Source organism: Lepidochelys olivacea (genome assembly GCF_965140295.1).
Source record: "Lepidochelys olivacea isolate rLepOli2 genome assembly, chromosome: 2".
Lineage (NCBI taxonomy): Eukaryota > Metazoa > Chordata > Testudines > Cheloniidae > Lepidochelys > Lepidochelys olivacea.
The window spans coordinates 80,143,170-80,169,431 of NC_140412.1; the positions used below are offsets into that span (position 1 = coordinate 80,143,170).

Here is a 26,262-nt window from a genome sequence, read left to right on the forward strand (position 1 = left end):
GGAAGTCGGTGGCAAGACTCAGGCTTTTAGCCTCTTTCTCTTCTCCCTCCCCCATATATTCGTAATGATTGCAAAGTGGCCAGATTCAAAATTCCATTAGTTCTCGTCACTTCAGGCTGGGTTATATAATCTGATATAGGTTCTTACTGGTTTAGAGAAGGCTACATTTGACCTCAAATAACTGAATGATGGAGGGTGAAATCCCTGCTGTGATGTGGGGGGCCAGTGAAAGACCTTGTATATCAGTTACTAATAAACTCCAGGTAGGGGCTGCAATGGGGGACTGTGGGCACACCAGCTGTGCAAGGGTGAGTCTATCCCTTACTTGCTGTGGAAAGGGTCCTCACACTTGCTTTATGTAGTCTATAAAAGACTGGAATGGAGCAAGAAGAGGAGCTACAATATTCTCAACTGCATGGATTTAGTAACCCAACATTCTCCACAACTGGTATGGAGGAGCTATGTCCTTTAGTTTTATAGCTAAGAGGATGAAATGACATTGTGGGGAGCTGTGTGTCAGCCTCTGGTCTTGGCTTCAGGTTTTGGGGTTGATTTCCTCCCTCTCCCTTGGCTCTCCATATTGCACATTCACAGAGCATGAACACTCTGGCTTTATGTAATGGATTTTTGCCTTCACTCCAAAAAAAAAAAAAAAAGATTTGTCTTTGAGATTCATTCGGGAAGTGTGAGTATTATGGAAAAATTGTTAGGACTATGGACATAAACTCAAGTGTTGCCAGTGCCCCTTGCTTAGTAGCTTACATAACCATTATGCTTTATATTTACACAGGTTCTCCTGAAGAAAAGCCACTTAAGAGACATAGTTAGTTCTTATGTGCTTTTTTATTTCAGGTTGCTGTCTCAAAGGAAAGGATGCTAAAGATGATACAGCTAAATTAAGAACCTATTGGAAAGTGAATCATGCACCTTTCTGAAAGGAGCTGAAATGCAGCCCTCTGACAGGGTCATGAACCTGAGACAAGTCTTTGTGACTATATTGATGTTTGGAGTAGCAGGTCTACTCCTCTTCATGTACCTGCAGGCCTGGATTGAAGAACATCATACAGGTAAAATAGCTTTCTTAACTGTATTGCCTCCATAGCTTTAAGTTGCTGCTTTAAGCTAAAAGAATGATTTGTTGAGAGGGTGTGGTGTGGATTTTTTATGGGAAGGGAGGGCAGCGGAATTGGGACCGTAACACTTTATACTACGATGCAGCAATCAGCATACATATCAAGGAATTGCCCCATGCTATGACTTGCATTTATCAAGCATCTTTGCTGCTACCTAAGGCCTTGTCTACACTACGGGGGTAAGTCGACCTACGTTACGCAACTCCGGCTATGTGAATAATGTAGCTGGAGTCAACGTAGCTTAGGTCAATTTACTGCAGTATCTACACCACGCTGCATCAACGGGAGAAACTCTCTCCCATTGATTTACCTTATTCCTCTCATTCTGGTACTGGAATCGACAGGAGAGTGATCTGCAGTCCATTTAGCGGGTATTCACTAGACCCACCAAATCAACACCCGGTGCATTGATCGCCACAGCATCGATCCCAGTAAGTGTGGACATGCCCTAAGTGTTCTGCATGAATAAACACAAATGCAGGCAGTGTTCCACTATGGCAGGAGTGCCACTGTTGTACTAACTCATCATACAGCCGTAAAACAGTTTTTGGTTTTCTCTGAGTTTCATCTGAGTGACACGTTGTCTTGCGAAGAGAAGGTTTTAAGTCCTCCCTTCCCTTCTGTCCCCTCAACCCTGAGCCCTCCCGCCCCCAATTTAAAAAGCAACTCTTTTTATTCCAAACACCTGTATCTCCTTTACAGCACCTCCCTGCTGTTTACTGTCCCTGATTATGATCTCTCTTCTAAAAATATGGTCACTTAAATGTTGCTACTAAGTAAAACAATTTGAAACATTTGTGAACATACAGTGCAATTTGAGATTACTTTAATATGGATATTGAATTTACTCTTCAACTGGATTTCTTACTTTATTGTCTGTATACCTGTGGCTTTTTGGCAATGAACTAGCTTGGAGTTTTGGGAGGTTCCAAGTTGACAACTATCAAAAAGATTTTGTGTGCTTCTTTAATCATATCAGTAGCAGCGTGCTGCTAGTAAGACAGCTAGAGGTTCTTAGTCTGAAAATGACTGTGTTTTTTTGTTTTGTTTAAAAAAAATGTAAAGCATGCTTTGTGCACACTTTGGAACTGTCACGCTAAGAGCCTTTAGGGACAAATGTTTTTGCTGTAGGCGGAACTGGTTTTAGCCTTTGCAGTGCCCTGCTCAAAATGTACAAGTGTCATGTCTGCATGCAGCTGCTATGTGACTGAAAACTGGCTAGGTTTGAGTTTAGAAGATTATCTGCTCCTACAGCACTGAGCATTCAGTTTCCTGGTATATCTTAATTGAAGCCTGGTACATTGCTGGAGCATCTGCTAAACTTCACATTATTGCTAATATAAATGTTCTACTCCGGTTTCAAAGGCTCTCCTAGCTGTGGTGTTACATGCCTCCTAACCAGACCTGGATTTTTGTAGGGAAGCAGAAAACTACATGTTCATTAGCACTCTGTCCCCTGATAGGTTACAGGTTAGATATTTACTTCCACTCTAATAATTTTTTTTCCTCATTAGAATACACTCTTTGCTATCTCTCCTCTTTCTCCAAGTGCTCATGTATGCTCACACCGGACATAACTCCATGTTCTTCTATGGCTTGATTTCACTCGCTCACCAGCCCCTCACATCTTTCATTTTTCAATAGTGCTACAACTCCCACATTTGCCTTATGAATGTCCTCTTGACTTGGTCTTCCCCAAGCATCTCTGTGTCCACTCTGATTTAGCTTTTCACACTTGTTCTGTCACTCTCACCTCTCAGGAAACCCAGTTTAGAAAGTAACTCACTAATCTCAAATCCTTCCTGAGCCATCTGTTGATTCAGTGATCTCAGCTTCCAACTCTACCATGTACTCTACTCTTCTGTCCTCTGCTCCTCTCTCCCACTGCTCTGTGCACCTGGAATCATCTTTTTGCTCTTTCAGTTCATGCTCCCTGTCCTTGTGTACAGCAAGGAAAGGGGAAGAATAGTAGCTAAAGGGGTCTCAGAAGCAGCTTCTTTCAGGAGCCATCTCCTCTGGTTTGCCAGAAGGGACTGTCTGATGGGACTGAGCAGGTGCATCATACTGTCTTCAGTAAGAGAGGATGAAGGCCTCCCAGAGGGTGAGGGTAAGTATGCCCCCTACACTTATCTTAGATTACTAGAGCACTGTTGCCTGGTGTGCTGGATTGAACTGAGCAGAGAGCTGTATGGGGTAGCACAACACTAGTGTGCTGAGGCATCAGTGCCTGAGGGCTTCCCTGCATGGCTACTGGCCTTACCTGGGCAGAACTTCCATTGAAGCCAACATGTATACAACAGTCTTGAAGTGTGGCCTTTTATGTGATGTCAGTGTGAGTTTTGCCTGAGTAAGGATTACTGGGTTTCGCCCATTCTCCATGCCATCTGATGTACTTCAGAGAAAACATCAAGTATTGTGGCATGAATTGAAATGTAGTAGCTATTTCTTAATGTTGTTCTTTAAATTTAAAGACCCTGTGAATAATAGCTGAGCTGTGTGGCTGAGGGACAGGTGCCCTTATGCCTGGGCCGCTTCCTACCTTGGCTTTTGTTCCTCCGTCAATGCCACTGGTCTGTTTCTGGATTCCTTCTGGAGTTCTCTGTGCTCCGAAAGGTCTTCCTTTATTAGTGGCAGTCCATCGTTCCTGGTCTCCATGGGGTAAAGGACTTATGGCCGCTCAGCAGTGGGGCCTGATCTCTGCCACATAGAGCCCCAGCAGCTTCTCTGCAGGAGCTTGCTGTTCAGGACTTTGTGCACCCAGACTGAGCTGAGCTGCTCCATTTTGAGCCCCACCTCCAATGTGAGCATGCCAAGCGGCTGTGGCTGGGCAGGGCCTTCTGGGCCCAGAGCTATTCTTTAACCCTCAGTTCACCAGGGTGTATGAGCACTATACCATCGCACTCTTGCACATCAGCCCTGCAAAGTTACCACACCAGCATTCCAAAACATACAGTTAGGATCCTTAATTCCAAAATTTCTCCTATTAGTTGATGTCTGGCTCCTGACATGAATTAATGTGGCTTAGTCAGTAAGTACAGCTGGCTGAAGACTACAAAATAATTCGTGAATAGATGCTGTAAGTTTGGCAGCTTGGTTTCATTGTTTTTTTAATAGGGTTATATTGCTCATTGTTGGCAAGTATTCCAATGGTGGTTGGTGGTCATGAAAACATACATGAATGCTGAATTTCCTTGGACTTCAGAACGAATGATTCATCTGGAAAGTTATGCCATATGCCCACTCCCGGAGCACCACTGGTTCCTGAGGATGGAAAAGTCCACTTATTCATCCCTCCTTGGTGGCTTTGTAGCTCACCTGAGACGAATCTGGGCTCTCTATATGCTTCTCTCCTTCCCTTCTAGAGCATCAGAGAAGCTGTGTCCCCTCCTGCTGCAGTCAGACTCCCTGCAGTTAACTTTCTTCTCCACAACTCCCGCTCTGTCTGGGCTCAGCAATAAAGCTGATCAAAAAAATTCTGCCAAAACATTTTTATAAGAATTTGCCAATTTGTCAAAATCAAAATGTTTCACCAAGATGGTTCAACTTCCACAAAATTCCAGAACCGAGGCAGGGTTCCATCACAAGAGTGCCTGGTTTCCTGCAAGCTCGCTCACCCAGCAGCACACCAAATGGACTGCCTAGGACCTGGGGCTTGATTCCCTTTTATGGAGACTTCTGAAATTTTTGGTTTCTCATTCAAAATCTGAACAAAACCAGATTTCAAAATATTGATTTCCTCTGCAGAATAGAACATCTTTTTCTGCCTAGCTTTACCCATCACTCATGCCTGGGCAGTCTCAATCTTATGCAGGCTACCCAGGGCATGTCAGTCAGGCTCCTTGTTCCTATAGAGTGTTCATGGTTCAGCCACATTAATAGGCAGATCCTTAAGGACTGGAGAAACCTGTTCTCATCTGGAACCTCCAGATAGCAGGGGGATACATACCTAAAGGATTAGATTTAGTATTTCTCATTTGTTAAGCTTTTATTAAAAGACAATCTAATCAGGGAGCAGAAACAGTATCATGTGACTTAGATGACCAATCACACACCATGAACTGCCAAAGCAAATAATTCATGAATAAGCCTGTCATAACCATAAGGGTAGCCTAAAATTCCTCCTTACCTGTAAGGGGTTAAGAAGCTCAAATAACCTGGTTGGCACCAGACCAAAGGAACCAATGGGGACAAAAGATACTTTCAAATCTTGCGGTGGGGAGGGGAGAAAGGCTTTTGTTTGTGCTCTTTGTTTACGTGGTTGTTCTCTCTTGGGACTGAGAGAGCCCAGACAGAAATCCATCTTCTCCAACCCATCCTAATCCAAGTCTCCAATATTGCAATCAGTATAAGTAAGCTAGGCAAGGCGGATTAATTTATCTTTTGTTTTATGTGAATTTTCTCTGTGTTAAGAGGGAGGTTTATTCATGTTTTCTGTAACTTTAAGGTTTTGCCCAGAGAGGGATCCTCTGTGTTTTGAATCTGAATACCCTGTAAAGTATTTTCCATCCTGATTTTACGGAGATGATTTTTATCTTTCTTTTTCCTCAGGAACACCCTCTAAGAACTGCTCCATTTGCATTTAGAAGGGTAATCTTCTGGAGATTTAACACTTGCTCCTGATATCCAGGCATCCCAATGTTTCACAATGTGGTAGGCATGTCAGGTAAATGACACGTCTGGTTTCCACCTTAGGGCTCTGAACTGCCGATGGGAATGCTCGGGTGTTAGCCCCAATCTGACTCTCGCCTGGGTTTTAAAAAGTTCATAACTGTTCATGTGTTCCTTAGGCATTTCAGCCGCCACCTCTGCTAAAGGTCCACTGAGCTGTGGTCTCAACTCTACCATGTATTGGTCTGTAGAGATGCTATACCCAAGGCAGGCCCTTTCGAAGTTTTCTAAGAAGGCCTCAGTATCATTATCTGCCTTGTCGGTGGGGAACTTTCTGGGATTGGAAGCGGTACCTGGAGAAGGATTGCTAGGGTTGGTTGGTATATTCTGCTGAGCCCTTGCCTTCTCCATCTCCAGTGCATGCTTCCTCTCTTTTCCCCTCTCCTCCATTTCTTTTTCTTTTGCCTCCATAGCTCTCTTGTGGGCAGCCTCTTCTGCACTAATTTCTAATTGTCTAAGTTCCATCCGTTTGTTATGGTCGTTTTCTTTCTCTTTTGCTTCCAGTCTAGCCAGCTCTAGTTTAGTAGCTGCTTCACTGGTACTCATGTTCCTGCTTTCTTGTGCTTAACTCTAGCTATACTCTAGAGTTAGGGGAAAAAAAAAAAAAACTTGTGAATTTCCCTGCAGGAGGTTAACTACCCTGCCTTTAGGTAGAGAAAACTCCAGCTCAGAAAAGAAAAATCCCTCTGTAAAAACACCTCTTTTTCCAGGTAAAGAGTCAGAAAACCCTCTAGCTGCTCTCAGCTTAAAAAAAACCAAAACCTCTTCAGCCTGTGCTTTTGGTTCAAAATGATCCCACAGCTGCCACCATGTCCAGGTTCCTTCCACACCCTGAACTCTACGGTACAGATGTGGGGACCTGCATGAAAGCCCCCTAAGCTCATTTCTACCAGCTTAGGTTAAAACCTGATACGCTGCCACCACCAAGCGATTTAACAAAGAATCAGGGAAGAGACCACTTGGAGACGTCTTGGAGACAAAATATCCCCCCCAAGCCTTACACACCTCCTTTCCTGGGGAGGCTTGAGACTAATATCCTAACCAATTGGTTACAAAATGATCAAAGACGCTAACCCCTGGGTCTTGGAACAATGGAAAAATCAGTCAGGTTCTTAAAAGAAGGATTTTATTTAAAAAAAAAAAAAGGTAAAAATCATCTCTGTAAAATCAGGGTGGAAAATACTTTACAGGGTATTCGGATTCAAAACACGGAGGATCCCCCTCTGGGCAAAACCTTAAAGTTACAGAAAACAGGAATAAACTTCCCCCTTAACACAGGGAAAATTCACATAAAACAAAAGATAAACTAATCCGCCTTGCCTGGTTTACCTATACTGATTGCAATATTGGAGACTTGGATTAGGATGGGTTGGAGAAGATGGATTTCTGTCTGGGCTCTCTCAGTCCCAAGAGAGAACAACCATGTAAACAAAGAGCACAAACAAAAGCCTTCCCTCCCTCCCCCACCTAATTTGAAAGTATCTTTTGTCCCCATTGGTTCCTTTGGTCAGGTGCCAACCAGGTTATTAGAGCTTCTTAATCCCTTACAGGTAAGGAGGAATTTTACGCTACCCTTATGGTTATGACAAAGCCTTTGTGTGAAATTTGTTCAAATATACTAGTCTGTGACTACCTAATATAATTGTAGAAACCAGGATCAGTGTGCAAAAAGGGCCAACTTAGCAATAGACATTTTCAGTGAATAATTTAACCAGATCCTTTTTAGTAAGCTTGAAATACTTCTCTAATAGGAGTCTTGGGTAGCTTATAGGGATCATTTTTTGTCTGTCTATCTTACAAACTCAGCAGTAGCAAAACAGTAATGCAGTAGTCAACCATTCTTCAGTTACTGGTTTGAAATGCTCCATTTCTACTGAGGCTGCCCTTCTGGGAATATTCAGTATTTATCCCTGTTGTCAAAATACCCACTGTGCATAATTTTTATCGAACCAGTAATGGCTTGAGGCAGAAAGAGAGGATTTAAAGGGATCAGTAAATGCTGTTTTGAGGGAGGTTATAGTGCTATTGGAAAATCTCCCAGAGAGAACAGGATATAAGTGGATGAATTTCACTATATAGATCAAAACAGAGTTGGCTTTTTCTCTATTAAATGTATGTATGCTGAAGGGAGGCTGTACAGTACTTTTCTACTCCTGTATTTGGCAAATATCTGTATCAAGGGTAGAGTTTGATACTTTGCATTGTAACAGTCTTAAGAGTAAAGATATAGGAAATGCCATACTGGATCAGACCTAATGAACTTAGAGTCTTATCCTATCTCCAGCAGCAGCCAGGACCAGATATTTCAGAAAAAAAGTGTAAAAATCCCCATAATGAAGCAGAACAACCGTGTCCCTTGTGGGGGAAATTGCGTCTGCACTCCAAGCATCTATTGGGTGGCCACTATCCTGAAACCTTTCTTCTAACTTTGTTTAACCTTATGGTAACTGGGCATGCATTATCTATATAAATATGTAGTCCTCTTAGAGCCTACTATGCTATTTTCCTCATATTGTGGCGGAGTTCCACAGTTTGGTTGTGTTCTAAATGATTGATTTTAATTTCCTTGGATGTCCCCGTGTTCTTGCTGTGTAAGAGAAGGTAATCTGGGTGCCTTGGTGGCTTTCTCAATGCCATTTATACAATATGTGTTTAAATATGACAAGTGAAATGGAAGTGGGGTGTCCTAAGCACCTGTATTATAGCTTCAGTTCTTACTATTCTGGATAGTTATCCATTCATGTGAAGTTGAAAATAGCTAATACATGACAAGAGGTGGGATATAATCTTTAAATATACTGTAGAAGCATCGGGCACATGATTTCATTTGTTCAGAATGAACTGAACAGATGTTTTTGAAATAGGCACCTACAGCTTTACTGCTATAATGGGATGGGATTTAACTGAATTGTTTTTCATAACCTTCTCCCGCCCCCGCCCCCGCCCCCCGGATGATTGTCTGCCAGTTTCATTGTCCTCAACGTAACCTCTTTGCCAGAGTTGAATCTGGAGAATATAGTGTGACATCTTCAAATTAGTGTGACATCTTCAAATCACTTTCCTGTTTTTCATACCCTCGAAGCAAAAAAGTGGATGGGGTCTAGAAATCAAAGCAGTCAAATTTGCTATACTGTTTTGTGTGAAGCTCTTGGTGGGTGATCTAAAAAGGACTATCTATTAATGGACTGCACTGCTGATTGTACAATAGGCCAATATAATGTGTACTGATTAATTTCTTTATAATGCCGAGTCAAAAAGGGAACTTTATTATTGGCAGCCAGTGTAGTATCAATCCCCCGTAATGGCCCAGGTTTGGCTTTTATAACAATTCTTAGTTTAATAGATGTATGATTCCAGGTAATGCTTTTCTTAGAGATTGACAAGTCAGGCGAGGAAACCTGCCTTGTTTCCTGACAGCTTGCCTGCCAGGTGGGCTACTGCAGAGCCTGGAGGCTCTGGAAACCCCAGCTGGAGCCTAAACTCCTAGGGCTGCCAAGAATCCTGCACAAGGTGGGGAACCTAGAAACCTGGAGAGCCTGTGCTCCAGCTGGGATTGCCAGGTGCCTGGCTCTGAGTCTAAGGCAGCCTGCCAGGGGCGTGATGGGTGAGCTTTCAAGAAATCAGGCAGGTTTCCACTGGACAATTGGATGAAACTGACAATTCCAGCAGAACATGTAGATTGTCAAATTGGTATTTTCCAGTTTAAAAAAAAAAGTTGAAAAATTTCCAGACAGCTCTCTTTTATAACATTACATTAGTCTTATTGCAGACCTAGCATTTCATTTCATTTGGGAAATATTGAAGAGAGTCCATTGTCTGACTTTTGATGATCATTTGGTCACATCGGAATTGAGCTACTTATTATATTGGTATATTAATGGAGGAAGAATGGTCCAGTGCTTTGGGACCCAAGTTCAATTCACAGCTCTGTTTCAGGCTTCCTGTGTGAAAGTAGGCAAGCCACCAGCCTTAACAGGAATAATAGTGCTTCCTTACCTCATAGGGTTGTTGAGGTGTTTTAACATACTATGATGATGGGGTGATTGGGAGGGCATATATACCTAGAATAGATCAATATTGCTATACAAACAGCATATGATTTAGTTGGAACTATTCAGGACCAATTCTTGGGTTGCAAAGTGTTCAAGGAAGAAAATTGTCTCTACGTTGGGTAATTTTTTTTAACTAAAGAAAAGAAGAAACTCTGAAGATGATGTAAAAGAAAAAGCAAGACAGGCAATCATTTAGTCTTTATTATAGTACTTAAGCACATGGGGACAAACTATTTTCTACAGTTTTACTGTGTTTATGTGGAAAACTTCCCACAACTTTTAATTGGGGTTCAATGCAACCTATTCATGGTCTTATATTTTAATTTGAGGCTAGCATAGCTGAAAAGTACATTTCACATCAGGAGGTACCTTTTTTTCCTGCTCTGCTACTTCCAGTTTTGACCCCTGGATGTATTTGTGACGTGAATGTTACCAAAATACGGAGTAAACTAGTACCATGTATTAGTGTGGCTTCTGAGTCTTTGAAATCTTCTGCCAGTCAAGTCTGGTTTAGTAGTCGAATCAATATAATACAAAAAAATCTTTCGTCTTTTTGTGAAATCTTCACAATTAATTTATTTAGGGTAGTGATTTTTATGACTTCTGTAGGACAGTGAATTTGAGACACTACTATATGTACACTGTGGAAGAAACTGTACTCTGTTACACTTGTGCAGCCAGTGGAACTAAATAGGGTTGAATGTATGTAATGAAGAGCAGAATTTGACCATTTGGTTTAGGTGATGATTAATGGAAGACGTGGCTAAATCCCTCACTGCTTGGAAAATCTCAACCTGTATGTGTATCCCATACAAGGTATTAGCAATGTTATGTAGCAGCACTCCTTCCAATCAAATTCCCTACTGCAGGGCTTCTCCTGGAGACCAAATCCGTAAGTATCATTGTCCTCTTACACAATGTGCATCTGTATCTTCTGACAAGTATTGCATAATGAGTGACAAATTTTATAACAAGACTTTGGCCTTGTCTTCACTACAGAGTTTTGTCAACAAAAGGCAGCTTTTATAGACAAAACAGTGAATGCGTACACATTGCAATGTGACTTTCTTTGGCAAAAATGCCATGTTTCGCTGATAAAATAAAACCACCCTGATGAGAGAGACACAAGACTTTCTGCACAAAATTTTTGTTGAGTGCCAGTGTAGACACCGTGCGTGATTTTATCGCTCTACTTGGCCTCCAGGAAGTGTCTTGTAATGCCCAATCTGACCACTCTAGTCAGCAATTTGAACTCCACTGCCCTACAGCCAGGTAAACAACCATGCTCCCCTCCCCCTTAGAAGCCCTGGGAATTTTTGAAATTCCATTTCCTGTTGGCTCAGCATGGAGAGGTCTCATCACATCTTCCCAGGTGACCGTGGCAGGTTATCACAGCAAACGCTCTCCTGCTTGGACCACTGCGGAGCTGCTGGGTCTGATCAGTATATGGGGAGAGGAGGCTGTGCAGTTCCAACTGTGTTTGAGCTGTAGGAATTTTTATATCTACGGGCAGATCTGTTGAGGTTCATGCGAAAAGGACTATGATCTGGACACGCAGCAGTGCAGAGCAAAGATAAAGGAGCTGAGGCAGGCCTACCATAAGGCGAGGGAGGCAAACCGTCACTCTGGTGCTGCACCTAAGACTTGCTGGTTCTCCAAGGAAGTGGACGCTATCCTTGGTGGTGACACCACCTCCACTGCCAAGAGCCCTCTGGATACTTCAGCGGGCCTGGAGGAGGTGGAAAGAGGACCTAACCCAGAGGACAAAGTCATTGATGAAGAGGTGGAGTTAGACAACAATGATGAGCTCCCGGTGGGGCAGGCAACCAGGAACTGTTCTCCACTCCGGAGGTGTCTAGCCAGTCTCAGCAGTTGCTGTCCAGCGAGCAAGAAGCAGGAAAGGAGATGCCTGGTAAGTGGCTGTGGTTTGTGTAGTGCGGAGGTGGGTTCAGGGTATAGAAATGTACAAGGCTGGCTATTTCTGTATGCTACACATTTGCCCGTGCATCTAATCATTACGGAGGAATAGGGTGTTGATGCATGCTGAGATATTTGGGGAATCCTCCAGAGCAGGGGTGGCCAATCTGAGCCTGAGAAGGAGCCAGAATTTACCAATGTACATTGCCAAAGAGCCAGAGTAATATGTCAGCAGCCCACCATCAGCTCCCGCACCATGCTCCCCGCACCCCCCGCCCACTGGCAGTCCCTTCGATCAGTGCCTCCTGCTCCCTCCCCCACCTCCTGATCAGCTGTTTTGTGATGTGCAGGAGGCTCTGGAGGAAAAGGAGGAAGAACGAGGGCTCTGCAGGCTCAGGGGAGGGGGCAGGAAGGGGTGGGGTAGAGTGGGGGCAGGGCCTGTGGCAGAGACGGGAGTTGAGCAGCGAGCAGACCCTGGCACATTGGAAAGTTGGCGCCTGTAGCTCCAGCCTTGGAGTCAGTGCCTATACAAGGAGCCTCTTCTAACTTCTGAAGAGCCACAGGTTGGCCACCCCAGTCCAGAGAGATCTCTAGGAAAGTTTCCTGGAGGTACTCAGCAATCCTGTGCCAAAGGTTCCTTGGCAGAGCTGCTTTGTTCCTTTCCCCATTGTCGGAAACTTTCCCACCCCATTCAGCAATCACTTGTGCAGGGACCAAAGCAGCACACAGGTGAGCAGCATAGGGACCAGGGTGGAAGCCATAAGTGTGTAGTAGATGTACCCTCACTTCCCTACTTACCCTCAGCAATGAGATCTGCTATAATGATCCCTGCCTGTGGAAAAGTGTGGGAGAATTTTAGAATTTTTTCCCTAGTCAGCTGCACCACAACCCTTGCAGAGTGCTCTTTTTCCCCATGTAGAGCACCATGCCCAACCAACATTCATCATGCTTTGGGTGTTTGTCAAGATGTGTGCTTTCCAAGGGTCAATGAGAAAGTGATTGTTATGTTGCAAAAGGTGTATTTTACTGAAATGTTTCAGTGCATTGTTCCTTGTGCTTTGGAAGATGTGGCCTTCAGGAACACCCCCCCCACACACACACACTCGCCAAATGTCTCTGCCAGATAAGAAAGCGTCCAAAACGGAGCAAAGAAGATATGTTCCGGGAGGTACTGCATCTCTCCAATGCACAGAAAAGGGAACTCAAGGAGGGAAGCAAAAAGGCAGGACAGAAAAGAAAATCAGAAGTTTGTGAAGGACACCACTGAGCAGATGATTAAAGTAATGGAGGACCAAACACAGATGCTGAAGTCCTTAATAATGCTGCAGACTGAGTAGATGCATGCCCACCCTCCCTGCAGCACATTGAGAACTCTTTTATATGCGCGTCCCCCCGCCCCTCAAAAAAAATTTAAAAAAATGAAAACCTTCTGCCTGCCCAGTCCTTTCCGGTTTCCGGGTCTTCTCAGTTTCCCCTTCATTCCCTCTTTTCAGAATGATAGCTGGACATACACACAGCTCTGAAAGTCTGCCCTTCCATGGTACCTCCTTTCCTACCAAGTGCGCCTGTGAGAGTGTGTGTGTGTGTGTGTGTGGTGTTGCTTTATTAAACAAGAAAATGTTTTGAACAATAACTCATCTTTGTTTCCTACAAATTGAGATAACAGGCACTTTCTAATACATACACAGGCAGTGTAATCATTTGCTTACTGGAATCTAAGGCCCTAAATGTCATCATTGCTTCCTAGGAAAACTACATGTAATGTAACATTACAGCACCAATCACAGAGATATACATTATTGGTTCTCATTTTCAAAGTGTTGCCTCAAAGTCTCCCTGGGCCCCTCTGATAGCCCTGGTATCTGGCTGCTCAAAATCAGCAGCCAAGTGGTCTGCCTCAATATTCCACCCCTGAGCAAACCTTTCACCCTTAGCTTCACAAAGACTATGCAATGTACAACATGTGTCTATGACCATGGGAATATTATTCTCATTGAGGTCTAACGTGCCACAAAGGCATCGCCAGCGCACCTTTAATCTGCCAAAGGCATATTCCATGGTTATCTGGCACCTACTCAGCCTGCTAAACCGCTCCTTACTGCTGTCCAGGTTTCCTGTGTAAGGTTTCATAAGCTATGGCTGTAAGGCATACACCCAGGTCTCCCAGGATTACTATGGGTATTTAAACATCCCCCGCAGTAATCTTCTGATCCAGGAAAAAAGTCCCCGCTTGTAGCTTAAGAACATAAGAATGGCTATCCTGGGTCAGACCAAAGGTCTGTCTAGCCCATTGTCCTGTCTTCCGACCATGGCCAATGCCAGGTGCCCCAAAGGGAATGAACAGAACAGGTAATTATCAAGTGATCCATTCCCTGTTGCAAATTCCCAGCTTCTGGCAAACAGGCTAGGGACACCATCCCTGCCCATCCTGGCTAATAGCCATTGATGGACCTGTCCTCCATGAATGTATGTAGTTCTTTTTTGAACCCTGTTATAGACTTGGCCTTCACAACATCCCCTGACAAAGAGTTCCACAGGTTGACTGTGTATTGTGTGAAGAAATACTTCCTTTTGTTTTAAACCTGCTACCTATTAATTTTCATTTGATGACCCCTAGTTCTTGTGTTATGAGAAGGAGTAAATAACACTTCCTTATTTACTTTCTCCACACCACTCATGATTTTATAGACCTCTATCATATCCCCCCTTAGTCATCTCTTTTCCAAGCTGAAAAGTCCCAGTCTTATTAATCTCTCCTCATACGGAAGCCGTTCCATACCCCTAATTTTTGTTGCCCTTTTCTGAACCTTTTCCAATTCCAATATAACTTTTCTGAGATGGGGCGACCATTTCTGCACACAGTATTCAAGATGTGGGCATACCATGGATTTACAGAGAGGCAATATGATATTTTCTGTCTTATTATCTATCCCTTTCTTAATGATTCCCAATATTCTGTTCACTTTTTTGACTGTTGCTGCACATTGAGTGGATGTTTTCAGAGAACTATCCACAATGACTCCAAGATCTCTTTCTTGAGTGGTAACAAGTAATTAGACCCCATCATTTTATATGTATACTTGAGATTATGTTTTCCAATGCGCAATACTTTGCATTTATCAACACTGAATTTCATCTGCCATTTTGTTGCCCAGTCACCCAATTCTGAGAGATCTTTCTGTAGCTCTTTGCAGTCTGCCTCAGACTTAACTATCTTGAGTAGTTTTGTATCATCTGCAAATTTTGCCACCTCACTGCTGACCCCTTTTTTCAGATCATTTATGAATATGTTGAATAGGACTGGTCCCAGTACAGACCTGTGGGGGACACCACTATTTATCTCTCTCCATTCTGAAAACTGAGGTTGGTGTTCCTGAAGATGCATGCATCATGCTCCTTCCCAGACCACCCCGCGTTGATGTCAGTGAAATGCCCACAGTGATCCACAAGTGCCTGCAACACCATGGAAAAGTATCCCTTCTTATTGATATACTCCATCACAAGATGGTCTAGTGCCAAAATTGGAATATGTATGCTATCTATCACCCTTCCACAGTTAGAGAAACCCATTTCCGCAAAGCCGTCCACAATTTCATGCACCTTTCCCAGAGTGTCAATCCTTCGTAGCAGGATGCGATTAATTGCCCTGCAAACTTGCATTAACCCAGTGTTTGACTTCCTGACTTAAAATTGATTTGTGACTGACCGGGAGCAGCCTGAAGTCACCAGCTTTCACACAGCGATTGCCACACACTTCTCTACCGATAGGGCAGGTCTCATTCTGCACAGTTTCTGCATCTGAAAGTTCTGTAGCCACTGCTTGTCATCCCACACCTGCATGACATAGGATCCTACCATTCAGTGCTTGTTTCCTGAGCCCCAAAGCGATGGTCCACCCTCTACAGCTGTAAGCCAAATGCAACCTAAAGTTGCTCCTATCCTAAAGTTGCTCCTATTCATGTCACACAGTATGTCAGGCAACTGGGAGTCTTCTTCAGTTAGGAACTTGGTGATTAACTGCAGGAACTTTGTGATTAACTGCACTGTCATTCGCAATGTCTTCATGACAGTTGTCAAAGCATAGGAGAACAGTGCGGGATCCATCCCTTCTCACAAAGATACCGGGGTGCACAGCAAACAAGGACCATTGAAAAATGCCACAAAAGAAAGCCGGAAGCCCCTGGAATGCTGGGACAGAAAGCAAAGCATCAGGGCACATTTTGAGCCGGGTCCCAAGATGCGCTGCGATCCACTCTGCCTTCCCACAACACCTAGTGCCAGAAGGTGTCGAGCTGGACTGTGGGATAGGTACCCTCAGTGCATTGCTTACACCGCTGATAGTGCTCCAACTGTGGACACCCTTTGCCAACACAGGGAGCGTGTGAACATGACATATCGATTTTTACCATAGCAATTTTTGAGTGTCTGTCACTTTTGTTGACCAAAACTCTGTAGTGTAGACAAGGCCTTTGTGTTCATAGTGACAATGCAACTTTCTATCTGCACGATCATGCTTGGAATTCACAGTGCACAGCTTTGCAAAAGCTGGCTGTGTAGGCAAAGTCATCCTCCAATTTCCTACTAGCCAGCTTATCACCCTCCATTAAAGACAATAATATGGCAATTATCAGCATACCCGAAGGCTAATAGAGATTTTCCTCTGAGCCTTTGCAGTGTATGTGGGCAGAATAAGTCTACTAAGCAAAGACAACTTACTTCTAGCTATTGCCTTCACATCTTATTATTGTAGTTTAAACTCAAATGTTAGCCTAAGATTCCTTCTAGAATTTTTTGATTAAAAGATAGTCCTTTGACTTGCCATGACTGCAGAATTAGGATGTTACCATTTAAAAAAAATCTAACTGACCCTTGATACATTTACCAATAACCTTCTCCTTGATTTTTCCACCATATGCATTTCTCGGTTCTTGTGTTCTTTTGCTCTTTCACTTCATTGTGATTGGGTTTTTTCCTTGTCTGTGATTTGGAAATATATTTGATTCATATATAACCAAAACACTCAGACCAAAACAGAGGAAGTTTTAATGTACTTATTGACAGCATAGCTCTACTCAGATAGTTTAGCTTAACTTCTTTCATCCCTGCCCCCTTCTCTGGTCATATAGATGGGCTCCTATAGGGTTTTTTTTTGCCTCCCCTCCCTCCCTCAAAGTTTGAGAGGTTGCATGAAGTATTTCACTACAAATAGAGCATATAATGGCACCATTTACCCCCTAATGGTATATCTACACTACAGTACAAGTGCATGCTTGAGACCAGGCTCAAGCCTAGCCCCCCTTGCGTCTATACTGCAATTGTGCTAACCCAGAGTCCCGGGATCTTGCAGGGCTAGAGGGTCTGAGCTTGAGTTAAGCCAGGATCCAGGGTCTGAGTCCTATTGGTTTGCAATGTAGATGCAGCCCTGCTTGATTTGGGTCCTAGGAATCAGTTAGAAGTATCCCACAATTCAATGGGACAACTTCCTTAGTCCTCTCTATTCTACCAATCTGCAATCCACTCTATTGAAAACTGAAGCTATCCCCTCTTTGCAAACAACAGCAACTCAGGTCAGCATTAACCTATTCTCTTCGAATCACCGATCTGCAAGCACACTATCACAGAGCTTTCTGGGTTTGCAATGGAAAGCGAGCCAATGAAGCCTTTTGTAAAGTGAACTACTTCCTGGTAATGTACAGGATGGGCAGTAAAGTTTTTTACCATAGTCCTAGGGGTGGAGTGGCCACATTTTGGGGAAAGGAGGCGCTAGGGATTCTGGGATATAGTTATTTTGACTTGGGTCACCGCACTGTAGTGTGGGTGCCACAGAGCCCTAACATACGGTTAAAATACAGTGTAGATGCTCAAGCCCAGGGTTTCTTGGCATGGGTCAACTGACTCAAATCCCACTAACTCTGGGCTTACATTGCCGTGTAGAGAGAGAGTGTGTGTGTGTGCACACACTGCTTGTCTAAAGTATAGAAAAGTTGTTCTAAGATTAAAAAAATAGAATACACGTTTTAAATTATGGGCTGTGTAGGGTGAGAAGGTAACGTTGAGCTCTGTATCAGTGTATGAAATATCTAACTCTGTGGTCACATAATGTAATTTAGGTTGTATTAGCTGCATAATGAAGAAGCTTCACCCCAGGATCTCTCTTCCTCCTCACTCTCCATTTCTGCAGTATGCAGAATTTAGGAGGAAAGAGGGCAAAGCTGGCTTCAAGCTACCATTTTACATCTCCTGTGTTCTGCTGTGATGGGGTCTACAAATCCCACACAAAACATAGGCATGAAGAGGTTGAGAACCTTCCCTGTATGCAGTCACCAAAACCAACCCCAGACCTGTTCAGGTCTGAGAAATCTCCATTATGGAGAGTGATGACCCCAGAAGCAGAAGCGGCTGGAGCCAAGGCCTAAATACTTCCCAAGTTAAGAAACCCAAGTAACTTATTACAAGCATCCACTTAAAAATAGCTCCCATGTGATCTGCGATCCTCTTAAGCTGTGGATTGTTCCTTGGGTTCACAAATCCCCTTACATGAGTTGATTGGAGGAGGAGAAAGTTGAAGGGTGTTTTTATGTTAATCCCACGGGGAGAGCATGGTGTGTTGGTTTTAGCTAATTCAGTTAGAAACACTCATTTGTGTTAAATGTGAAAAAATATTCATGTCTGGCACTTCAAAAGTAGAATTTTGGAGGTGCATTGTGAAGTGAGGAAAGCATTTTTAGATGAAAAATGCTAAAATAACTTTCCTCACATAAGTTGTTTTTTTATTTCTTAAAGAATAGGCAGACACTATCAGGTGAGCTGAGGGGAGCAAGCCTATTTGCTATTGCAAATCTCTTATTTGCAAAAATTCTCAGATTTGGACAAAAATAATGCCTTAATGGGGACATAAGTTTTGATAATCCCCATTCTCTTTTGGGAGAATGCAGTGGAGAGGGAAGTTGTATGGTTTAAATGAGAAGGCATTGTTCTTGACCTAGAACAGCCAGTGCTAACTTATTAGCATGGTATTTTATCTGACCTGGTAAACCCTAAATTATGATAGTGTTTACTTTCTTGGTCTGAGATAGGACAGAAGTAGTAGATAGTCCCGGCATAGAATACTCTAGTACTGCTAGGCATAAGGAGATAGACTTCCCCCAGTTCTCATACTCATTAAACCAGCCATTCAGTGGCTTTGTGACTATGGCTGGCAGATTAAATGAAATGACATGTATGTTATGCAAACTCCATGTGAGGAATGGCACGAGTTCAAACCAGTACTCTTAAAGGACATGCACAGTCAATCCAATACAAAACAGCTATTCTCATTGATGGCGGTTGGGAGAAAAAAGTCACAAACTTTGTGACCTGGTGTCCAGGGCGTTGCCCTTTGTAATACATTATGGAGCTCATAATAGAGTAAGAGGAAACCACAGCCCCTTCATTACAGGATGGCTATGAGAGAGAGAGAACTGAAAACTTACGGGGTTTACACCTTTTTCCTTTGTCCTCCACCTCCTACTCTGTTGCTAACTTTGCTCTTATAGCCTGTGACCCACAAACCTTTCAATGCCAACTGGCAAGGGGCTTACAAGGCTATTCTTATTCTGGTATGTAGATTCTAGTTCACCAAAGAATGTCATGTGAGGTCTTATGAAAGCCAGCGTCACACTGGTGATTAATATCATTGTAAAATGTATGTACGGATACTCATTACGTATATTGAAAATCTGTTCTAACGTCTGTATCACAGGAGAGGTGGAGAAACCAGTTTCCTGTCAGATGTTTGTTTGCCTATCTCTGTTGCCATGTAAATTTAACATTGCAAGCTAACTCAATGGGGGAGAGTTATTTACATACAAAATCAACTGGGGCAGGAAGGGGATGTGAAATCACTAGGCAGCACATCAGAGAATAAGTTACGGGGTTATCCTGACTCTGAGAAGAGACAATGAACTCTTGGGGATATAAGGAGAAGGCAAGGAAGACACCCCTTTATCCTATACCTAGAAAGCAATCAGCTAGTGTGATTATAATCATGAAAAGAGATCACAGCCAGCCTTGTGAAACACAGCAAAGGGCATCTGGGGTGAGAAACTTCGTTAGACAGAAGATGAGCCTGTTAAATTTAATTTCTAGAAATTATGACTTTATTTTATCTGTAATTTGTTTCCATTATCCTTACTCACTAGCTCTTGAATCTTTTGATGATAAACTTGTTTTTCACTATAAATATATCTGTGCTGTGGTATCAAACAAGAAACTGATCCTGAATTGAATCTTGCTAGCTGGTGTGTACACTGTTCTCTGTGGGACAGCAGACCTGTATTTCTGTGAGCTTGCATTGGAGAAGCAGCTGGACATTAAAGGAGAATGCTTTACAGGGGAGTAGGGTACACTTATGATTAACCTGCAAGACAAAGTAAGAACTGGCATAGCCCAGAGGAGAGCGTTTGGGTGGCCTACAGGCTGGTAGTGTCGGAGAGTTGACAGTTAAGCACCAGCAACTCTCCCTCAAGCTGGAGGCAGGCCAGGTAACAAGAACCTGGGTACCAAACTATTGAACAATCCCCACATTATAGGAGGGACTTTAGCTCTCAAAACTTGATTAAAACTAGCTGTAAGGATTGGTGGGTCTGGAACCTGGCTCAACAGAGCCACCAGACATTGGACGCCTCCCTACAGCTGTAGCAGCTGTAATCTGGCAGCTTCTCACAAACCAGTGGATGTATGCTATAGGAAGTCCCACCTGAGAGACTGGCTGGCAATCTTCTTGGAGGCTCTGATTGGCCATATAGAAGCCCACAGGGTGTACCAGGAAGTGTTCAGGCAACCACACGGATTCCTTGCAAGCTGCCATGACAGAGTGTGCTTCTCTGCTCCCTAACTCCTGGCATCAATCTTGGCTCTGACTTGGGTTTTCACTTGGAACCCCAACACAAGTTCAGACCTCTGCTACTGACCTCAGGCAAGAAACCTGACCTCGGACTGCTTGAGCCCCAACCCAGGACCCTGACAGTTTGCATGTACTACCCCTTAGCCCTGGTGAAGGCCAGTCCAATGGGAACATGAAGGCCGTAGGTCATCCCCTACCCAGCATGTCTCAAAGGGCACCACAAATGCCTGTACAAATTGACTGTCTTCAAGAGGAACTCCACATGTTGAGCACAAGTGATTGTGACTCTTGCTGGAGAACCGGACCTTGTGGGTGCAGACGACACAGAAAACATTGCGCTGTGGACTCAACTGGCCTAGTACGCTGCCGAGGACCAGTCCTTGCAGAAGCAGACTCCCTTGCTCCTAAGCAAGAATACTGCACTCCAGACATGCACCACACCCAGCACCCCTGCATACAGGGGCTGACTGTTCCCATTCCTGAATGCTTCAGCAGAGACTGCTGAAAATTCAGGGGTTTCTTAATGTCATTTACAGTTCCAGCTCCACCCCTAATCCTACTCCACTGATCAAGCTAAGGTAGGTTTGGTAATTAGCCTCTCAGTGGGAGAGGGGTTGGATTGGGCCTCACTCCTGTTAGAACAAGGAACTCTAATGCTGATGAACTGGGAAGCCTTCCTTCAGCCATTTCCTGCCACTTTCTTAATGATCCCCAGTGCACTTACTCTGCTGAGGTGGCCCTGTGAAAACTCTTGACAGGGAAGGAATTGTTTGCCTATACTGCCCTCTTCAGGTGACTCATCTTTCACACTGAGTACAACGAGTCATCCCAGCTGTACCAGATTCAGTGGGGATTACACGAGTAGGTTTAAAGATGAACTAGCTTGTGTGGAAATGCTGACCCATTTGGTTGCCTTTTGTCCGTCCATATAGTGAGGTCAACTGATTGCATGAGCAATGCAAAGAAAGGAAGGGGTCAGTGCCACAGTGTAGCCAACAGTCCCTGGTAACATCCCTCAGCCTGGTCCCAGAACCCATACAGCTTGCTGCTGTGTGATTCCAGAGGAAAGATGCCATCACCACCATGGTGTGTGGTTTCTATTGTGGGAAACCTGGCAAGTCTTCAGTTTCCCCCACAATGGGCACTCGGGGCAGCAGACAACTTAATGGATGCTGATGCTGCACAAGCTATGAGCATCCTAGTGCAGGCCTAGGCAGCCCCCAACTTCATAGATACTAGATGGCTCATTCCTGTCTTCAGGCCCAGTGACATAGCAGAGTATGCCTTGGGAAGTGTTATCCACAGTCACCAAGGTACCCTAAGGGTTGGAGTGATCCGCTCACCACACTTCCCCATAATCCTCTGCATCTCATGGTTAGTGACCCCTGACCTGCACGCCCTGTGGCAGAAATGGAAAACCATTTCTCAAGACCTCATGTCTTTGGATCAGCTCAGTAGTAGGAGGAAGCCCCCGCCCAATGAACATCAGATATGGGATGCCTTACTCTATTTTAAGGGTTGCTTGTACATCCCACTGGGATGCTCCCAGCTGGAGGTCCTGGGACTCCACCACAGTTTCTTGCTAGCAGGCCATGTTAGCAGCCTCAAGACCCTTTGCCTGACTGCTCACACCTTCTGGTGGTCCTGGATGTTAACAGTGGTGCATTCCTACATAAATTATTGTGAAGTATGCACTCATGCCAAGAGGACACACATGAGACCCCTCCCCCACTTTGTCACTCCAGTACTTAGAGACCCTGGCTAGACTTTGAGTGGCCACCACCCTGGACTTTATAACCGTGCTCTCTGTGTGATGGATACACTGTCATCCTCACCATGGTTGATGCAATAACCAAAACGGCCCGCTTCACTCCCATTGCACGCCTGCCCATTGTGGAAGAGATGGCTCAGTTCCTGGTGATGCACATTGTCTGTCTCCATAGGCTTCCCAAATAGGTCACATCCAACCAAGCTCTGCAACTTTTGGGTCACCATTATGGCAGAAAACCTTGTAGCTGCTCAGGATCCTCACTTACATGTTCTCTGCCTACCAACCACAGACAGATGACCACTGTGAGAGAATGAATCAGGTTTTAGAACAGTATCTACGGTGCTTTACAAATAATCACCCAAATGATTGGTCGCTCTCCTACCTCGGGCAATATTCACCCACTATAACACCAACCATGTCTGCACCAGGCAGAGTCCATTCTACATGAATTTTCATGTTCTGTTCCCATTTTCAGCTGGCTGTACCTGCCCTCTCCATGTCAGCCGCTGTGTGGGTATAGCAGATCCACAATGTCCAGGGGGAGCTTAAGACACATCTTGAAAATGCTAAGAGGAACTCCAAGTGATACACTGAGTGCCAGCTCCAGAATACCCTGATTTTTTTGGCAGTTGGACAAAAGGTCTAGATCTCAGCATACCACCTCCCACATGGACCATCTTTGTTGCAAACTGGATTACCAATAGCTCATCCTGATCAACCCAGGCTCCAGCTGCCCAGATCCTTCAGGGTATCCCTGGTGTTCCATGTATCGCTGCTGAAGCTACGTGTCAGCGATACACTCCTTTGCTTGCTGACAGCGGCCTCCACCCTCTCTAGTACAGGTCCAGGGTCACGATGAATACAAGGTGCATGAGATTTTTGGATTCTAAAATCAAACATGGTTCCTGTTTGGTACCTCACCAATTCGGGAAGATTACAGCCCTGGGGGGAGCAGTCCTGGGAATGGGCCTCCCAGGTCCATGGGCCTGACCTCGTAGCAGCCTCCTATGTAGTCCACATAGACAAACACTATGCTCGGGCAGGAGGAAGGTGTCCCTGGAAAGAGGAGGTTAAGTAGGGACTTAAACCTGGGTCAGCAGAGCCACCAGACAGTCACCTCCACATTGCCACTTGACGTCTATAACCCAGCCACTGCCCGTAAACCATTGCAGAAGTACACTATGGGAAGTCCCATTCAAGAGACCCAATTGATAACCTCCTTAGAGGCTCCTGATTGGCCCCTTGACCCCACAGAAGCTCACACGGCATGCCAGGAAGTGTCTTAGCAAGAACATAGATCCCCAGCGAGCTGCTATGACCAACTGTGCTTCTCTGCTCCCAACATTGACTTTGGCTCTTGGATTCTGACCCTCGCTCTGGACCCAGATCCCCCGTCACAAATTCTGACCTTGATCTGGAAATCTGACCTTGAGCTGCTTGAGCTCTGCCCCAGGAACCTGACACTAGTGCAATAAAATCTTTCTTTATGCTTCACTAATTTGCACAAAAATCTTTGTCAAAGATTAGGAGAGATCATTTAATGACTCAGCACTGTACTGAAAGCAGTTGCTAAGACTTCATTATTTTCACAAAACATATTGCAGTAAATTAAAGTATTGTAAATTATTAAAATTAAACTTGTCAAAATGAGGAAATTACTCTTTGATGTATTCGGCTTACTTTTTTAGTCACTTAGCTGCTAACTCAAAAGGTTCATTAATTCACAGTGGGCCTCTGTCATTACTGAGAATTAACAAGGTACATATGTAAAAGAAATGTATTTGTATGGGAGAAATAATCCATTTCTTCCTCTCACTTGGAGCTCCTGATGATGTCAAACATTTCAACGCTGAAGTACCAAGGAGGAGGAAAAATAAGACTTGCTAAAGTGTTACTACTCCTATATTTTTAATGTTACCTAATCAGAACAAAATATCTATTTAATAGACACAAAGAATAAAATGGACTTGATTATCATGATTGTGATCTACAATTGTTTTGGCCCATTACAGATGGGGAAATAATTTCAGCATTTTTGCCCTCTGTCTCCTTTGTTTTACTGACCTACTTAAATGTTGAAAATGAGCCTCCACATTCTTGACTGCTTGTGTAGGCCAAAATAGTTACTGATGAAAGAGTGAATAGTTCAAAGATTTCATTAGCCCATGAGCAGAACTTCCTTCCTGCAAGAATTCATCTCATATGGCTGAGGTATGTTACTTTTATCTTTTAAGATATGATTGATCACGGAGTATGACAAAACATTGACATCATGCTTGAGACTGATTAACCCAAATCACGCTACTAGATTGTGTGACTGATTTGGCAGGTACGTGCTAGCCTAGGTGGGGGAGCCAAGTTTATGTCTCCAGTTACATAGGCTCACTTAAATATAGTGGAGTTGGGATGATTGTTTGCTAAGAAGAGCACATTTTGGATGGCAGCTGGGAGGCAATTTAAACCAAACAGAGACTGAGCTCTGTGATGACTGCCTAACTACAAATGTATAGGCTACTTTCTCAAGCTACAAGTTAACTTGAACATTTAATATTTTTAAAATGGGAGTATACCTGCTTAAGGTGGATGCCAGTCTGCATTTCAAACAATAGTATTCATTTGGGAGATATTTACTTTTTGTATCTTCTTATGCACTGTCCATTTTTCCCTCTATTCCATGGGGCCCCACCCCTGGAAAAAATATTTCAGTCAAATTGTAGAACTGAATTTTTGCTGTGGTCTGTCTTTCACGTTTAGATGGGCAGGAGGTTCAATTACAATTTCCATTTCCCATTAGAAATGAGGAAAATTGAAACTGCTTGTGAAACTCACTATCCTTTTTTGCCCTATAATTAGATATTGCTTTATGGATCAGTGGAATGACTGCACTTAACTCTAGAAATGATAGCTCACCACTTTCTTCTCCAAGGGCAATGATCAAAGTATTAGCAATAGAAAGTGTGAGCACTTAACCAACTTCTAATGTTGACAGCAAGAGACATATGTAGTGGACTCAATGGGGTTTACTGAAACACAGTTTCATAACAAAAAAAACCCCTGGTAACAGAGTTTGCCATTAGCCCTTTTAATCTTTCCTCATTGGTCAATGTCTGCCTTCCTCTTCCCCCACCCCTTTTTTTCTTTTTCCTGTTCTTTTCTTCTCTTCTTTGACCAGCAATGGAATTGTGCAATAAGTAGATCTAGCGCACAGACAAAATAAAACCTTTTGCCAGATAAAGTAGATTGCTCTGTTCAGCTATCAGGTCTTTTTATATTAAGTAATGCACTTGCAATTTAGTAAAACATCTGACACTGTTTGTCATCTAAAACCTGAACTAGACATTTGATTGTATAGGAATACAATCATGAAGAGTGAAAAATGACTGAAGTTTTAAGGAATAATGAGCATCCATGTATCAAGCTAGGGGTGTCTATTGAAGGCTTGGGGTTAGTTCTGGTGCACCTTAACATCATTCTTAATCTGGCATCTTAATAAAACTCACCACTGATAGAGGAGGTAAAGTAGGAGGAATAACTTCTGCTGACAAAGAAATAATGTCCGGTGACGGAAGAATAATCTGAAATCCAAGTATTTAGTGGAAGGAGGAACCTGAAAAGCACCAATAACTATGCATCCACAGAGGCATCATCTCACAGCCATGTTCTCAGCAGGGTGGTAAGAGTCCCTCTCTGTATTTGTCTGAACTAATCACACTAGATTAGTGTGTTCAAGTCCCCTGGAAACACATTGCCAGAAAGATACTGACAAATTAGAGGCAAATCAAAGAGCAACAAAAATAATATGGTGAGTTTGGCCAATAAGGAAAGATTAAAATGATG

The 26,262-nt window shown here is 43.6% G+C and overlaps 1 protein-coding gene across 2 annotated transcripts in view; it reads left to right on the forward strand.

Annotated features, from left to right (window-relative positions):
- The window catches only part of CHST9 (carbohydrate sulfotransferase 9), a 118,543-nt gene that overhangs the window by 10,585 nt on the left and 81,696 nt on the right, over positions 1-26,262 (forward strand). For both annotated transcript variants that reach the window (XM_084620739.1, XM_084620738.1), the window contains one exon: positions 853-1,067. In XM_084620739.1, coding sequence (XP_084476865.1) covers positions 947-1,067 — 121 coding nt within the window. In that variant the 5' untranslated portion in view covers positions 853-946. The remainder of the gene's footprint in view (positions 1-852; positions 1,068-26,262) is intronic.